At 41.6% G+C, this 18,699-nt stretch overlaps 2 protein-coding genes across 3 annotated transcripts in view; one reads left to right on the top strand and one right to left on the bottom strand.

Annotated features, from left to right (window-relative positions):
- Nucleotides 1–18,699, bottom strand: part of noc2l (NOC2-like nucleolar associated transcriptional repressor) — a 74,060-nt gene that overhangs the window by 25,869 nt on the left and 29,492 nt on the right. The window contains exon 1 of one of the 2 annotated variants that reach the window (XM_022192651.2): nucleotides 516–648. The exons of the other annotated variant lie outside the window; for it this stretch is intronic. Coding sequence (XP_022048343.2) covers nucleotides 516–535 — 20 coding nt within the window. The 5' untranslated portion in view covers nucleotides 536–648. Of the gene's footprint in view, nucleotides 1–515; nucleotides 649–18,699 lie in introns of those variants that run through there. 2 annotated transcript variants of the gene reach the window in all.
- klhl17 (kelch-like family member 17) lies at nucleotides 886–17,570 on the top strand. The gene is given in 13 exon segments (XM_022192653.2): nucleotides 886–916; nucleotides 919–1,040; nucleotides 3,939–4,203; nucleotides 4,922–5,043; nucleotides 5,168–5,389; nucleotides 9,780–9,896; nucleotides 10,034–10,247; nucleotides 10,734–10,878; nucleotides 11,733–11,900; nucleotides 12,084–12,172; nucleotides 12,316–12,389; nucleotides 12,530–12,711; nucleotides 15,011–17,570. Coding segments are annotated over 13 exon segments (1,980 nt in total). The 3' UTR covers nucleotides 15,240–17,570.

Raw genomic sequence — 18,699 nt, forward strand, 5'->3', positions numbered from 1 at the left:
TAAGTGATTTTTTTATCAAGAAAACCAAAGAAAATGTCTAGATATCAGCTCTTAAATTAAACTCCTACGAGCTATTTTTGTTGCTATCATTATATTTCTCCAAACAAATGTGCCGTTAGTTGTACCTGCCATTAAAATGAAAAAGAAATTTAAGAAAACAAGGGTGGCCTAATCATTTCTTCATGACTCCATGTGTGTGGTCAACAAGTTGTACAGTAAACAGCGTCAGTTCACAAATATTATTGTTTAGTTCCCTTCTTAGCTGCAAACGTCGTTTAACACCTGTTAAATGATTATTCACGACGAACAGAAAACAAACTTAACATGTAGCTGGCGTTTAAGTTAGCTCCATGCTAACACCATGGTTAAAACATAAACATACCGCTTCAATAATAACCTTACTGGCCTCGCAAATTTCACGACAGACTTGTCAACAGTTTAACTTTTAACAGCGCCGTTAAATAAAAGTACATTTTCATTATATGTAGCTAAATAAAAAGAAACTGGCCACACACCTTTTCTGTTTCGCTGCCATGCTGGATTCCAAACGTGACACTATTCCACATTACCCAGAATCCCTCGGTGCAAAACGACGGAATTGGTTTTATGTTTCACGGCTACTGAGCGAAGTGATGGATTAGCATTTTTTACTGTATAAACGAAAAAAATCACTTTTATTATGACCCGATGCTGAATAAATGTATTAATTTAGCGTTTTACAATAAATTAAAGCACAAAAACTGCTCACATGTAACGCATAATTAAATCAGAATAAGAAAACAAGCCGGCGGCGAGGCGTTCACACCACCCTCGAAATTTTCACTGTCAACGCCGTACGTACAAGAACAAGCAGTGTTTTGATGCTACACGTGAGCTTTAAATTCAATGATCAGCTGCATTCACGGGACACACGGAGCTGGAGACCCCGGGAGTTTTCCGTTTTCATTTTTTGTCCGTTACTTTACACCACCACAAAGCTGGGCAAGCTCACAAACCGGAGGAAATCACTGCTGTCAAATCGACACCGACGACGGCTGGTGGTGAGTGCTGTCCGGTTTGATTTTTCTGTCAGACTTAGCTAACATTAGCTGTTCTTGCTAGCACACACGGAGACTATTAATTGTGATTTAAACAACCGTGACATTTACTTTAGTTAGGCATTAGACTCATAAAGACATTGATATTGCTCTTCGGTAGACGGAAATAACAGCAGGATTTATATGTTATTGAATGCTGAGTTCGAGTCAGTGAGTCGGTGGGTGTTTGATTTGTTGTTTGGGTCAACCGAAGTGGAGTATGGTTCAGGTTTTGACCAATCAAAGCACTTTAGTATGAAGCCCCGCCCTTCGTGGAAGAGCAGACCAATTTATCGAACGCACTTCCGTACTCTGGCTAGACAAAAGCGGACACTTAAGGTCGTGTATGTCATGTCTAATGAAAAAGGACCATAAATTGTTACCATCAACTTTGCGCACAAATAAAATAACTTGGAGTGTATTTAATATTCGTCTCTTCTTTCCCGGTGCTTGAAATTTCAACACCATGAGCAGCGTTGCCACTTCCTCCTCCAGCAGCTACAGCTCCACCTTAAACCGCTGTCAGCTTTCATGCAGGCTTTTTTTTGCATTGACGTCAACCACATACAGCACAAAACAGAGGCTTTCTTCATATTTCGTATGTTAGAGTCAGAATGTGGACAGAGAGCCGGGCGATGGTACCAATTTTAAACCAATCTGACTGCGACAGCTGTTGATTTACCTGCCGTCACTTCGAGGAAGACACCGTATCCAAGGATAACCGCAACACAGCCACCGGTAAAGAAATTACACATTCATCCATTCTATTGCCGCTGCTGCAGCTGATAGCTGCTCTTATTTAAAATAGATGGAGTGGGGGTTGGGGTTTCCTCTCATCACACCAGGAGCCTCATATATAAAAAGAAGCATCCTTCTGCCCCAAAACATGTGTGTGTCCACGGAGACTGTGTGTGCACTGCTGTCAAGGAGTTGTGGATGCCAGCCAAGGTTCTGAACCAGAGAGGAGAGGAGACACAATCCTGGGATGAAGTGCTTTCCTCTGTTAGCTTTCACTGTGCCAATTGTGCTGTCACATCTGTCTCAACCTCCTGTGTATCCATGTCTCAATTTGCAGCATTGTCTCCTGTTATTCCCTTGGGCAGGAGAACAGATTGTTCCCTCATACAGGGCCATGGCTGGTGTGTTTTTATGGTCCATTGTGTTGTGGAAAATGGGACCTGAAGCTAGTCGCCAGGCAGCTGGGATGACATTTGAGATGGTGCTCAGTGGGACAGTGGACACTATGTGTTTGAAAGAGAGCTTCAGAGCAGATGACAACACTGTGATGATGCACAAATACTCTGTGAATTGTGTGTGTGACTGATGTGAGAAAGTGAACTTCATCAGGATCAGTAATATGTTGTTTCAGTTTTGAATGTTGTGTTGTCTTGGACTTTAATGTAGTCAATATTCTCCACTGATGAAATTTGTTTTGACAGTCTTAAGCTTGAGTAATTTCCATATACATCTCTTTGCAGGCATGAAAAATGAATTCAAAATAAAAAATCAAGCATTGCTACAAGAGTGTGGATTTTTTTTTATAACCCTCTAGTACACGCTCGCTCAAAATTGCAGGCTACGTGTCATGGAATGGTCTTTTTTATCCACTTCGGGATAAAACTAATTTTCATTGTAAAGGCTTTCCTTTGGATATTACCTTGCCTTATAAACACTTTTCAAACCTTCTTTTTATTCATTTATTTTTATTTTCTAGTGAAGTTTTTTAAGATAAACTTTAATGACCCCTCACCTGGGAAATTGATGTTATAGGAGCTAGATACAGATGAGACGTGGAAGAAGCAAGACGAGAAATACCAAAGTACAAAATGTACACATAAATTTGCAAACAAGAGGAGAAAAATGAACAAATAGACAACAATAAAAATGTAAATGTGTCAGTTTAGCATCAGCGTTGTACATATGTGGATTATTGAGTACATTAAGTAGAACCATAAAGTGTTTGTGTGTTGTGTAGCTGTCATGTTTGTCATGTGATGAGTTTGTTTCAGGCCATCCACCGTATAGAATGTAAGTAGTTGTGGAGGTGGGGCCGCTAAAGAGTAGTTCTTTTGTTGGATCCGCTCCCATATTTAGCGGCCGGCTCGCCTCATGATCAGGGCATCATTCCTGTTAATTAAGCTTATATCGTTGAGCAGTTGTTCCACACCAGTCAGCCAAAGTTAAAGTTCTGCTAAAGCTCAGAAGCCTGGTTTTCTGCACTTTTCGGCATCAAATTCAGCATTATGTGATTAAAATTCCTGTCATGTGTTTTTGGCTTCTTCTGATTTAGTTTTGCTTTAAATCATCCCAGCGGTTTCTTAGTGAAACCTAAATATTCATCAGATAACTTCTAAAACGTTGCATGATGACGGTTATGCAACGTTCTGAAGGGTGTTCATTCGAGAGCAGGGTGAGGGGAGTTCACGGCTAATCTTGGTGCAATTAAAGTGGCTAGACTGGAGAAACTGCAATCAGAAAAATCAAGACAGTCCAACAGATGAATTTCCTGCAATGATTCAATTCCACATTAACTAAGAATGTTCAGCTTTTGACTCTAATTGTCACACTGACGTCTAATCAGTCCTGACACTGACTGTCAGATAATGAGGCCAGCCATCCTACTATGCTTTGTGACTGCAGTCAGATTTCTATCGTGCCAGTAGGGCTTCCTGTCATAGCTGACAGGATGGCTGCTATAACTGGAACAATAAATACAATGATTGCTCAGGACGCCTCTCGTAACACCTGCCTTTTTACAGATAAACTTGGCTCCTAAAACTTTTTTGATGATAAGAGATGATTATGGTCAACACACTGATACTGGTTTTCACTGATGTCAAAATGGTTTTCTTCACGTTTCAGTTGCCCAGAGCGCGGCCCAGGCACGAGGCCACGACCGCCACATCCGGCACCATGATGGAAGGGGGCATGCAGCTGCTCAACCGTGATGGCCACAGCATCTCGCATAATTCGAAGCGCCACTACCACGACTCGTTCGTGTCCATGAACAGGATGCGACAGCGTGGTCTGCTGTGTGACATTGTGCTTCATGTCTCCAACAAAGAAATCAAGGCGCACAAAGTGGTGCTGGCATCCTGCAGCCCCTACTTCCACGCTATGTTTACCAGTAAGTCCTGTCCATCTTGTCCACTTTGTCTAATTAAATGTCACACATTCTGCCTGTTTTCATGCCTGAAATCCCCAAAAAATCTGCATCTGGTAATCCTCAGATGTTTTAGGCTCTTAATGTCTGACTGCACATCATTTTGTTGTGTTGCTTTGAGTTTGATGGCATAAGAACTTGTGTGTGTGTGTGTGTGTGTGCGCGTACAGCGAATGCCACTTCATCCTTTCAACATCATTGCTTCCTTCCTCTTATTCCTCTCTGGGACACAGGTGGTCAGACGAGGTGTGTGAGTCTCAGATTTCCTCCCAACACTGGATCTTTGTGAGGGCACAATGTGTCTCTAGACAGTCGATTAACTGGAGACTCAGCTGCCGGACTTCCTCTCGTCTGACCCGGTCACTAATTAGCTCATTTTACCTGAAAAGATCAGTGGATGTGTTTGAGTCTGATAGCTAACACTAGATGAAACATTTGACCATCAAAACAGAGAACAGCAGGAATCGGGGTGGGCGAGCGTGTATGAATTCAGGAATTTCAAAGATCTCACACAGTTAAAACAACTGATTAAATGGACGGCAACAAACGAGCTCTGCTGACATTTGGCAGCGGCGTTGTAAATATTAGGAGAAGCTGCGTGTCGGGATGACTGAACAGGGAGGCAGAGTTTTATTGGTTCTAACTTGTAGGAAAAATGCTCTCGTTCTGTGTGGTCATGCAGATGAGATGTCTGAAAGCAGGCAGACCCACGTGACCCTTCACGACATAGATCCTCAGGCTTTGGAGCAGTTGGTCCAATACGCCTACACAGCAGAGATTGTGGTCGGAGAAGGCAACGTGCAGGTATAGTGGAAGTTTTTAAGGTCCACAAGCATTACTGTTAAGTTAGACTTGTAATTTGACCCCTATAAAGCACAAAGACTCCACAGACTCAGTGCATTTCCACTTGTAACTGCCCTCCTCTTAGACGTTGCTCCCAGCAGCAAGCCTGCTGCAGCTCAATGGGGTGCGGGACGCCTGCTGTAAGTTCCTCCTCAGCCAGCTGGACCCTTCTAACTGCCTGGGCATCAGAGGCTTCGCTGACACACACTCCTGCAGCGACCTGCTCAAGTCAGCACACAAGTATGTCCTGCAGCACTTTGTGGAGGTGTCCAAGACAGAGGAGTTCATGCTGCTGCCACTGAAACAGGTAGGGCTGATGCTTCTTCTGTCTCCTGTTGTGACCTCTGCAAACTGGTGCTTTAAAAAAAGTGATGGGAAGTAAACCGCTGTCGGTAAAAGTGCCCACAGGAAACTGCTTCCTCTGTTTGTCGGTCATACTAGTAATTTGTTTACCATGAACTTGGCAGTGTTACAATGTGGAAGTTTGTGTGTGAAAGCCAGTGGCCCGTAGACATTTCCTCATTTGGATTACTTTGTGAGAACTGTCGAGAGTCATTTTACTTTAAAATGTTGTTTATTCCAAATCCATGACAGTTATTGACCTTTGGGTTCACAGCTTGGTGCTTCCCTCACTTCAGCTTGATTAATGCATCCAATTGCTTAAAAATATGCCAAACCATAAACACCACAGAGCAATGCAGCAAATTTTGTACCTAGATATTGTTTATCAGCTGCCACTGTCCAGATCAGTCACGTTTTTTTTTTTTTTTGGCCACAAGCATATTGTTGCATTTTTAAACACAAAACCTCTCCTCTTTCCCTCCTTGTTGCCTCAATCACCGTCTCTGGTGGTTTTATCATTCCACTCTGCAGCTATGATCTACTTTATCTGGCACATCGACTTAGCCAGACCATCACTTATTCATCAGCTGGGCTCAGCAGTGGCAACACTGTGGTTCCTGTCCTGGAAGTGGTAATTAGGCAGAGCTGGTGACATTTCCACAGCTGCTGCTCTGTTTATAGAGTGAACAGCACTGTTTAACCGCTCTGAGGTATCAATAAGGATCGCTGTCTTGGCTTTTCTGCTTTACTGTTACCGATATAACAATACCAAGGTTTAAGGGAAAGTGTAGCTTACATTTATTCATCCATCCTTTCAAAGCCCAACATATACATTTATCCTCTAGTCAAAGGGGGCCTGAAGTTTGTCAGTAAGCTCCAGACTTCTCAGATTTATCTAGGACATGTTTGCTTTCTGTTTCTGCAGTGAAATCTAAGCACAGAATGCAGCCTTTACTTTTTATGCTCCACATATCTGGCATAAACTCCCAGAAGGCTTGAGGTCTGCTCCAACTCTTAGTTGTTTTCAGTCATGGCTTTTCGTTTGGCCACTGCCTTTTACTACCGGGATTATTTATTCATATTTCTCCTTGCACTGTAACTGCACTCTAAATTTATTTGAATGTTTTATTGGTTTTAGCTTCTTGTTCATTCGTCATTTTATGTGAGTTATTTACATTGGATTTAAATGTGCCTTTTATCATCTTGTGTGTAGTTTCACTCAAACCTTTAATGCCTTTTATGTAAATAACATTAAACTGCCTTGTTGTTGAAAGATGCTATTCAAATAAACTTGCCTTGCCCTGCTAGTTTGACTACCAAATTGTCAGGTTAACCTTCACTTGAAGGTTCCATATTGGGTCCCTTTTCAGCAAACTAATGAAAGTCTCACATGTCCCCTGAATCTTTCAAATCCTGGGAGCCTATCTAGTTGCGGGAAGGTTTGAGAAATAGTAGAGGTAAACATTTTCGTATTTTAACAGCTTCTACTTTACACTTTCAAGGTTATATCAGCTACAAAAAAACAATAAAAATAGATTTTTACCATGCAAGTTTACAACACAGATCCATCCAGCTGCTAGACACCCAACCCATCAGACCGTGGTTATACTGGCTGCATCTTAGTGTGAAGGTGTGTAATGACCAGGATGTTCCTAAAAATGGAGCATTATTTTCAACTGGTGGTTTTTGAGTTTTATTACCTTTTCTAAGAGCTAATGTCTAGAACTGTCACATGGAGGAAATATGACTTTACAGTAGAGCCACAACCTGGGAAGATTAAACAAAGCACTCCGCTGACTTGTACAAACCATGATGGTCTCAAACACCTATCCCCAATCACCACAATCAAAGATTCATGAACTTTGAGGCACATTCCTGTTAAGTGTGAGGGCTCAGGGCTGGCCCGCTGTCAAATCTTCATGTGCATAAAGGCTCCAACACAGACTTTTCAACACTGTTATGTATCAAACATAGGTCTAAATTCACTTTTATTCTTTTTAAAATGACAAGGTGTTGCTCTTAAGCAACAGTCAGTCCACTTCCTCCTTTTTTATACCATTTCAAGCCCTCATGAACTCCTACATCCAACACTGCAGCCATGACGTCAGTTAAGTCTGTGAGGGTTTAGTCATTGAGACTGGGCCAAATTTCCTCTGAATGTCATCCTTTGCAAAAACTGGGCAGCAAACCTTAGAGATTCATCAGTCGTAAAATCTCTCAGACGATCCCTCCTGATTATTGTCGGCCACAAACTAGAATCAAACCACAATGTTTGCAACTGCAGGATTTTCAGCGTGCTGGGTGTATAACTCTAAAAAATGCTAGCAATACAAACTAATAATAAAGCGTTCCATTGACCTCAGAAATCGCTGGGAATGACGTACAACATGAGTCGATCGTGTTCCAATACAACGAATAGGGAAACCAGGGTGTACACCTGCAGGAAACCTTTGTTTTAGGGTCAACCATTGTTATTGTTGTAATATTAGTTAATAGCAACACATTATGTGGTATTTGCACATGAAAAATACCGTAGCAGCATGTCTAAAGATAGAAGTTGCATAGTACTTGTTTGTAGTTGATTTAAATAGGGAAAAAAAACAGAAGTGTCCAAAACAATGTAATACGACAGCTTTCTCCGACTTTCCAAATTAGAAATCAGACTCCACAGAGGGGTGTTTCGGTTGAAATTTCCAACTGAGAAATCAAAAGTTCTGACTTACTGCTTCAACTGGAATGCACCATAAAACCATCTAGCTGGAAGTAAATTCAGGCCCTAATTCAAAATGATGCTGTTCCCTGAGGAAAGCTCCTGCGGTATGAACATATGTCAAGAAACGGCCCCATAACTATGTATGTTCTTATATGAAATGACATCTTTTTCAAGCAGACGCCCGTAGAGCCTTAACAGGTGACGGTGAATTAAACGGGCAGTGAAAGGAAGTGACAAACAGCTGCCAGCATCACTTTCCCATTATCTTTGCACCTCTCCGAAGAGCAATTCCCACAGCACTAAAGTGAAGCTCCATGAGAATAAAACGCTAAGCTTCCCTCATTCTGTGGCCTTCAAAGCCGTGAGACTGAGTTTGCAATGTGAGTGTGTGGGCACAGTCCATTAAAACAGTGAAAGTTAAGCTGCATAAAGGCAGATTAAAAATAGACAATTTTCTTCATTTCCATTCTTCTCTCTCCGTCTTTCCTTTGGCTTACCGCCCCACTCTGTGTGCAGCTGCCCTGTCCCTGCCATAAATCTGCACCAGATCTGGATTTATGTACTGACTGCTCCAAAGGATTCTGAGATCACAGAGCTGTGAAATATGCCCCATATTTCTTTCCATGTTCTGTGAAGGAAGTGGGAAGACATGGCAGGATTGTGACTGGCCGTCTTTGGTGATCTTTTACTTGTGCAGCATCACTTGCATGACATTTTGAAGACAATGTGCGATGGATACACCCTAATTACTGCGTGTATGAAGACACCCTGACATACCCGAAACCTTTGTCATTCATATTTCTCTCATTCTTGCTGCTCTGCTATAATACAAGGACATTTAATGCACTAAAAGATAGACAATTTTTATTTTCTATTTCTTCTACACACTTTTGTTAGAGATGATTTGATGCAGTATGTGCATGCGGAGGTAAGAGGGACTGCAGGGTGGGGCAAAGGCAGTATTTCTCTGTGTGACTGTGGATTAGTAGAAGCTGTTCCTGGAGGGCTGCTAACTGTTGCCCTGATCCAGCCAGGCAAGACAGCAGCAGCAGCAGCAGCAGCAGCAGCAGCTGGCGGCTCTGGCCCCACCCACCTCTACCAGCTTTGGGTTGAGCTGGGAACAGTGCCAGGCAGCCACTCAGACTGCAGCATTCATTGTGCACAGATATACTCATGCACAAGTAGTGGTTCCTGAAATATATCAAAGCGCAATTACTCACACAGACTGTAAGATAACACCACAAGCATTTATGTGTGTCTGCATCAAAATGACACTTTATTTTGAATTGATTATTTATGTTTGAGTGTCATTTTGAAATGATGCAAACAAATCAAGCAAATTCAGAGGAGACAGAGGAGAGGAGGAAGGAAGAGAAGCAATAGTTCAGCAGGCAAGATCAGGTACAACATGCAGTGACTAATTCGGTCTGTGGCCACTGCAGTTTACTTCCTACGTGTTGACATATTGGGCCAGAATACTGCTGCCTCATTTGTTGTTCTTTCCTCAGCAGCAAATGCTTCTGTGTGCCATTTGATGGTCGAAGCTGAATTAAAAGCACCGAGATACTGAATTTTAAAAGATTGCTCTTATAAGCCACGGTATACAATGACTCCACCTATCTGCTTTGTTCTCTCCGTCCAGGTCCTGGATTTGATCTCCAGTGACAATCTCAATGTGCCATCTGAAGAAGAAGTGTACCGAGCCGTGTTGAGTTGGGTGAAACATGATATAGACGGACGCAGGCAACACGTACCTTGGGTAAGTCTTTCCTTGTGTCAACTGAGAAGAATTCTCAGCTCTTGTTTATTTTTGACCCTGCACAACATCTCCATCACAGTTTCTCCTTTCCCTTTGACCTAAAATCACCGCCCACCCTCCTTCTGTCCCCCTGTCAGCTGATGAAGTGCGTGCGGCTGCCACTGTTGAGGCGAGACTTTCTGATGAGCAACGTTGATACGGAGCTGCTGGTGCGTCACCATTCGGAGTGCAAGGACCTGCTGATCGAGGCTCTAAAGTACCACCTGATGCCTGAGCAGAGGGGAGTCCTGAGCAACAGCCGGACGCGCCCTCGACGCTGTGAGGGCGCCAGTCCTGTGCTCTTCGCGGTTGGTCAGTGTCCTCCTAAAGGTACCCATTAGGGTACACTTAGACCGCACATCAGTTAGATTAAAATTTCGCATGTGATTTATAGTTTGTCTGAACTGGATGTTGGATGGTCAGAAGTGCTGGAACCCTCCCAACTCCCCACAGCTTTCTAACAGGGCAGTGGGGTTTGTATCAACCTTTAGCTGTAGCTTTCCAAAACCAACAATGTCACATTCAGACTTACTTTGCACTGTTGCCCCTTAGTAAATTAAATTACGTCTCCTCCCTCTCTATGCCAGACAGCTTTTCACTCTGCCTTCCAGCATGGTCATTTGGAAGGACTATAAACATATTTGACTTTCACTGTCTAAAACCCCACAACTTGGGAAAAAATCCTCTCAAATAATGGCTTTCTCTGACCAAGATCAAAACGTTCCTTATAATATTTACATTTTTGCTCTACGTTAAAACATTTATTCATCCATACTTATGTTTGGTTGTGTGTTCTAGGGGGTGGCAGCCTGTTTGCCATCCATGGAGACTGTGAGGCGTATGACACCAGGACAGACCGCTGGCACATGGTGGCGTCCATGTCCACTCGGCGGGCACGGGTGGGCGTGGCAGCCATCGGAAACAGGCTCTATGCTGTTGGAGGGTGAGTGATGCTAACCATAGTCTTACATTCTGTTGAAGGTAATGATCTGGCTCCATCAGACTATTACTCTGCTATGGGGGATAAAAACAAATGCTCTGGCTTGTTTGTGTGTCTTCAAACCAATCACAGCTGGTGTGGGTGGAGCTAAGCAAATGATGCAGTTTCAGTTTTTCCTGAAAACAGTGGTAGATGGAATATTTGCAAACAGGGAGACAAGCAAAACTTTTTCAGTGTGGTCGGTTGCTAGCAAAAGAAAGTAGAAACATGGACATTGGAAGGAAAAGAAAGTTGCCTGACAGTAAGTGGAAAATGGCATGTTTATACTTGCATCCTATGTCCGGTGAGACAATGATAACGATAGTGTTAACCTTTGAAACTTTACTTCATCTGGGACTCCACCTCATGCCGTGACTTGTGATTTGAACTACACCTGAGAGGGAGCGTTGGCAGGTGGAACATGTAAATAATTTACATGTAAAATGAACTTGAATGGAGTGCCCAGGCAGCGTAACTGGTTGAGCAGGCGAGCCATAAACAGGGCTTATATTATGCAGTATATACCCATGACCCCGATGCAGCTGTCATGGGTTTGATTCCAGCTCACGAACCTTTACTGCAGGTCTTCCCCCAAATTCTTTTCTCTACTTTCCTGTCTGCCTCTCTACTAACCAATCCAATAAAACCAAATAAAGACCAAAAAATGAATTTCTGATAAGCTGTGAGAGATTTTCCGAAATGCAGAATGCCCCTCTAACCTGCCTGTTCACTATGGATTGCATATTTATTTAGACAATTCAAGGTCACAAGCTTCAATTCAAGCCTTTTCTGAGTTATTTCAATCCACATGTCCACAGCTATGATGGCACCTCAGACCTTGCAACCGTGGAGTCTTATGACCCCATCACCAACGCCTGGCAACCGGAGGTTTCCATGGGAACACGACGGAGCTGTTTGGGTGTAGCTGTCCTGCATGGCCTGCTGTATGCTGCTGGAGGTTATGATGGAGCTTCCTGTCTTAATAGGTAAAGACATATATTTTTTTAATTTTTGCGGATGAATGCTGAACATGTTGATCTTCAATTTAAGCCAAAGTTTGCTCATTTTCGTCATCTCATCCTGTTGATCCTTAGTTGATCATCTTGAGGTCTAAAAAGCAGCCTTGAAGGGTCATTACTGTGAATGCAAGCCTCTTTCTTTTCTTTCAGTGCAGAGCGTTATGATCCTCTCACCAGCACGTGGACCTCAATTGCTGCCATGAGCACTCGCAGGAGATACGTACGAGTTGCAACTCTGGGTGGGAACACAAACAAGCTGTTCTACTAAATATTTACAGTTCACCATCTACATTTTAATATCTGAAATCAGGAGGGAGGTACCACCTTGGTGTGCCACTGCTAATATTTACATTCTCACTGTTTACTCCCTTTTCTCCTCCAGATGGCAGCTTGTATGCAGTGGGAGGTTACGACAGCTCCTCGCATCTCGCAACAGTGGAGAAATATGACCCCCAGGTAAACTGCTGTTAAATTTATCACCATAAGCTGTTTCTGTGTTTATATCAGCTCAGTGTTTGCATTCAAAACCACACACTACGGGTGAATCTAGAGCGTGATTGTCTGACCAATGCTCCCTCTGTTGATTGGACGAACAGAGCAACACATGGACAGCCATCGCCAACATGCTGAGTCGGCGCAGCAGTGCCGGGGTGGCCGTGCTGGACGGCATGTTGTACGTCGCAGGAGGCAACGACGGCACCAGCTGTCTGAACTCTGTGGAGAGGTTCAACCCCAAGACCAACACCTGGGAGGGAGTATCCCCCATGAACATACGCAGGTTAGCCTCGTATTAGTACTAACAGAGCAGACAAGTTTAGGTCCAGTGACCTTTCAGAGGAATTCTAGTAAGGAAAGGAGTGAAGCTAACCTGCACACCGGGGAAAACATTTTTACATTTGTAGCTGTAAAAACAACAAACAGCAGATATGAGCTCTGCAGAAATAAGCGCATGATCTGCAGGACCTTCTAGTCAAGACACAAGAGCATGTAAGAAAGTAACTTGTTGTCAAATGTTTTTCTGTTTTTAATACTGCAATGGTAAATATTTCCCTAAATTCTTCTAGTCTGTGCAGAATGTTTCAAAGGCAGTCTGTTATGTTTGTGAAACAGCATTTTTTATTAATTTATTTTGGAAGTCGTGCACTTCAGAGAGCAAAAATACAATAGAGGAGATGACAAATGACCTGGAATCAGTCCAGGGAATTTAATTAAACAAGACGCACCTCAACCGACTAAGCCTTCAGGATGACCCAGTTCTACTCCTCCATGTGCAGAGGTTCAACTCACGGTGATGACATGCTGAATATTTAAAAGACTCTCTAGGTTTTAGTCTCCTTTTTGTGTTTTTATCAAATGTAAAATCTTGCGGAGAGGATATCAATTCAGCTGGTCTTTATTTAAGAAGCACCAAAGATCAGCTCCTATTGTCGTGTCCAGTGCACATTTGCATGCACCGGACAGACAGAAAGGCATGAAGATAGGAGGGAAATAAGGAGGAGTGGGAGTCAGAGGGACGGTGAAGCCAGCACATGTATGATCTAAAATCACAAAAAAAGGGAACCCCGGCTTGAATTATTTAGCTCTGTGGTAAATCTTCACTGTTCAAAGCGAGGGATTCGGGGCATTAGGACGTCTTCTTTACCAGCTAAACCTTCTTAAGGCATAAACATCAAATGACCTATTTTCCAAACCAGTCGCTGTTTTTTAAAATTTCTTAAAAGATGAAAGCCGAAACTTGTCTTGCAAGTCATTATCATTCACGCCATTGTATTGTAACAGAATCTGCACCGTGGAGGGAGATTTAGAGCTGTAGCAGTCCTGGATTTGTGATCACATCAGCAGATTCACTGTGTTCCCAGGGCTACGAGAGACAGACACAAACACCAAGCACACACACACTTGGCTGCCTGTGAGTCAGTATGTTGTAGGAGCAGGAAAACCTGACAACAGTTGACTGTGCAGCTCCATGAATAACCCATGGCATTAATCAGCTGTGTGGCTCTGAGTGCTTTTCTTATCCAGTTGCTGAGAGACTCCATTTACACAGTGCAAGATATCACACCGTATTGACCACTAATCTGTCACGCCTCCAAAGCCACTCACACCCACGCCAGTGTGAAAATAACTGTGTTGGCGAAAATAATCCCCTTTTGTCACGATTAGGACTTTTGAAAATGAGGATTAAAACAGTTTTGTTCTAATAACTACACATAAACTGTGTAGGATGTGAGGAATTGATTTGTTATTGTAATATTAATGGAGTCCTTGGTCTCCTTTTTAGTATTTTTACAATTAAAATGTAGCTTACATCTCATCTCTGCTGTCATCTTTCAGTGTTTTAATCTAATTTTTGATAATGTTCATGTTATAGAATTGTTTTTTGTGAATATAACACAAAACCCACACTGTATCCAATTAGGCCTTTCGTAAATATTACATGACTGCAGTTCTTTTAGGCAGCGACAATCATTTTTCATAATCTTTCTTGAACTGTTTCCATTCAGCCACATGAAACTAACAGAAATGTCATGTTTCAATCACTACTTCCAGGTTGCTTTCCACCGTTTGCACTCCCGTCCTCTTCCCCCGGTTTAATGTTTATCTTAAGGCGCTTAACTTCTAATATTCCACCAACTGCATTTCAATGAGCATCTATTGACATAAAATTGGATTTAGTTGCAAAGCCAAAACACCACAGCAAGCCTGAGGGCACATTTTGGTTTTAACTTAATAACTTGAAGGAGGCAATTTGGCGGATTTGCAGGAAAAATGTGTCTGTCAAAGATGCTAATACCGCTAATCTAAAACTAATGGAGGGCACGAAATAAACAGAAAAATACAATTAAATTGGTAATAGTCAACTACATTTGGATAATTTGACAGTGCTAGATTCAGTGTAAATAAACAGGTGCGGGCTTTTATTTGCACTCTGTCTATGCAGAAGGAATAGAGATTACTACTAGCTCCAGATAAGACATGGAAAATTTGATCTTAATATGCTGTATTAAAAATACGACAATACAGCACATGCAGAATTTAGATACTGAATTCGATTTATTTTTTATTTGTCTCCCTAGGAGCACTCATGATCTGGTGGCTATGGATGGCTGGTTATACGCAGTGGGAGGTAACGACGGCAGCTCTAGTCTCAACTCCATTGAAAAATACAACCCACGCAGCAACAAATGGGTTGCAGCCTCGTGCATGTTCACGCGGCGGAGCAGCGTAGGCGTCGCCGTGTTGGAGCTTCTGAACTTCCCGCCTCCCTCCTCGCCCACCCTCTCGGTTTCCTCCACCAGTCTTTGACACGGGGTCACCGTTTGGCTGACCTCAGCCTCTGCTGCTACCGCCCAGACTGGCTCTGGGAAGAGACGCAACTGCTCGGTTTGAGACGAGGAAGAAGAGGAAGAGCGTTGGGAGTGGACAGGTAAATGTATGTAGAAAGGTGGATGTGAATGAGGCTCTTGGCTTGGCACGGTGCGCTTCAGAATTAGTGGCACTCTGGTGAAATTTAGCTAGCTACATTTGACAAAATACACAACATAAATGATGAATTTCGATCTAAAACAAACTAGCAAGTTTTAAAAAAATGAAATATTCCACAAGTAACTCCTCTCCTCTTTTTCTTTAATACACTATTGTTGTAGAAATATTGATGAATGCCAAGAAATTGAGTTGATATGGATGAAGATGAACCTCTCAAGCCTGATTGATTTTTCATAAAAGACAAAAAATAAATAATATCCGCAACATCCTTTAAAAAATTAAATAATGTTCTTATTATCAAATGTGGCTGCTATTGACCATGGTACCATTAATTCTGGACTTCACTATATCTGGTCTGGATGCTTTAACTCCACCGTACAGATACCAGCTGCCACTCTCTTCAAGATATTCCTGGAAAAAGATGTGTGAACATTGAGCAGTCTTTCCTCAAACCACACTTTTTTTCCACACCACTGCAGTGTTTGACACACTTGTCGTGAAACATGGTGGGCCTTTCAATTCTGTTATGTGTGATGTAAATGTTTTTTGGTTTGATGTTGTCCTCTGCAAAGTTTTTCTTTGATGTCAGGAGTTTTTTTTTTTTTTGCAATAATGTATAAAAAAAAGAGAAAGTTTACTTTTGGAATGTAGCTTTTTAGTGGTTGTACCATGCATGTTTACGTATTGGCACCGATTCCCAAAAAGATAGGAAAAAAACCGTCGTAGTGCTGCTATGCCACACTAGGTGGCAGTAACAGGCAATGCTATACACCCTTCTCATACTGCAAGAAAGCATGGACACCAACAACATAGAAAAGCAGAACTGTAAATGAGTTTGAATCCTTTTTATATATATATATATATATATAAATAGAGAGTTATGTTGAAGTATATGTATTTATAAAAAAATGTATAAATTCTAATATATTCTGTTTTAAAGATGCTTAGAGAAGGAAACAGATCAGACCTATGCCTATTTAAGATTGTTTTTAATATACTTATTTAGATGTGATGTGCATATCGTCAGTGGAAATGACAAAGAGAATGTCTCGGTGTGAGAGCGGTAGCTGTTGAATCTGTGTGCATTCAGAGTTTCTCCTGGTTAAGAGGACTGACTGTTGCATTTTGACGTGCAGCATTTCATTTGCATTTCTTAATGTTTCTTCACTGCCACAAGCATGACCTCACACGATACCTTACGTCCGCTACATTTATGAAAACGGCTTTAGTTTCCTGCAAACCTGTTGAGCAGCTAAAGAAAGAACGCTCTATTATCTTTAATTCTACTTCTCAGTCAAATAAAAACACGGAGGGGGACGTAGTTTTTCTGACATGTGATAGCTTACATTTACATCAAAGCAACAATTACTAGTTTACCGTGAATATATCAACACATGACACTAATGAGTAATGTTGCTGACACTTGGTGCTGTCATCGTCCATCGGTGTTTTGTTACCTCATTGTTGAAATTGATCCAACTCCATTTCAATTAAGTTAAAATAGAAGCAACTCCAGGTAACCACTAACATACTGGCTGTAGAACCTGTGTTGAGTGAATTGGGAAAGTTGCCAGTCAACCTGCTATGTCTAAAATAAATATATTGCTTTGACTCTTTTTTGTTTTTGACTCAACTGTGAGTCTGGGTTCACTTTAGTTCATGTGCAGTGCAGTGATAACCATTCCAGACTTCTGAGAAGTTGCCGTTTCTCCTTATTTTGAAGGATTTTGTTGATCCGGTTCTGTTTATCTAAAACTACCTTATGTTTCATTTGTGTGTAAGAGTGGACGCAGTAGAATGGGAGCTGTGATGGCCTTAAGAGGATGCCGTTAAACCGTAAAGTCGATGTGAGTCAGGGACAGACTTTAAGACAAAGGCGCACATAACCACATAAGACTTTGGCCTCCGTTCTGTGGATCGAAATGTAAATTTTAAAAAAAAGCTCAAGCTATCTTAAATCCATTTGTGCAATTTCAACGTGACTGTAGCTTTTTTTTTTTTTTTAGTTTGTGTTTAATGTTGTGATAATTGTTTATTTATGTTTGCTATTTATGATGGACTTTAAAATGTTGAATTTTGCACTATTGCGAAATGAAGCAATACTATACACTTTAAAAAAATGAAATAAAGATGTTTTCAGATGTGATATAACTTTCCTGGTGTGTTTGAACACACACACACACACACACACACACACACACACACACACACACACACACACACACACACACACACACACACACACACACACACACACACACACACACACACACACACAGAATACATATCCAGTTACTGAAAAGTTGCAGGCTTTATCTCCCCACCTGTAAATACTGTGTAAATCTCACGCTCGCTATACGTCACTGCGGTTCAGCCAAGCAACTAAACTCCCAATAAAAATGCATACAGACACACATACTAAAAGTTGTGTTGCTATCAAAGTTTGTTGCTAGGCTTACTACACACAGTTCCTTGGTACCTTCCCAACATGCTCCTCTTTCACTGTGATCTAAGCAGACAGCTGAACACTCTCACTTTACCCTTCTTGACCTCAGTCACATGGCATTCACACCTGTGGCTTGCCTCTGCGCTCGCTCAGCCCCGTGAACTACTGCTCTCTACAAACACCTACAAGTACAGGCCACATTTGCAAAATGCAAAACACCAACAGCTTTTTCAAAGACAGTAACAAAGGCTACAACTGCAAGTAGAGCTCATTTAACAGTATATTCCAAGGACAACACAGGAAGAACCATCTGTACGTGTTTGCTGAGGCTTTGCTCTGCTTGTGGCAGATTATAAAAACAGAAACGCATCATGGTTGCCGATATGCTGAACACTGTTTATACAGTGTCGGATGTTAAGCGTTTGCATAAACCACAAATATTCAGAATGCTAAAGGAATAATTTGACACTTGAATAAACACGCTTACTTGTTTTCCTGCCAAGAATAAGGTAAATAAATTGTATTGCACTGTATAGAATAAATAAAAATAAAATTTTCAGCAGGTGGGCACCAACAGATACAGCAAAATAGCGGAAAATAACCATCTTATAAAAATACAACAACTTTCCGTAATTAAAATTATTTTATAAGCTTAATTATATATGAAATCACATGTATTTGTTGGCTTTCTAATGTTTAATAAAGGACATTTATATGTGTAAAAGCAATTAAATATAACTAATATAAATAAATAAATGAGACACAGACACATAAATTATTAAATTAACAGTATTAAACTTGAACCATTTCATCTATAAAATAACAAAGAACTAC

Source organism: Acanthochromis polyacanthus, chromosome 6, assembly GCF_021347895.1.
Source record: "Acanthochromis polyacanthus isolate Apoly-LR-REF ecotype Palm Island chromosome 6, KAUST_Apoly_ChrSc, whole genome shotgun sequence".
In the NCBI taxonomy this organism is placed as follows: domain Eukaryota; kingdom Metazoa; phylum Chordata; class Actinopteri; family Pomacentridae; genus Acanthochromis; species Acanthochromis polyacanthus.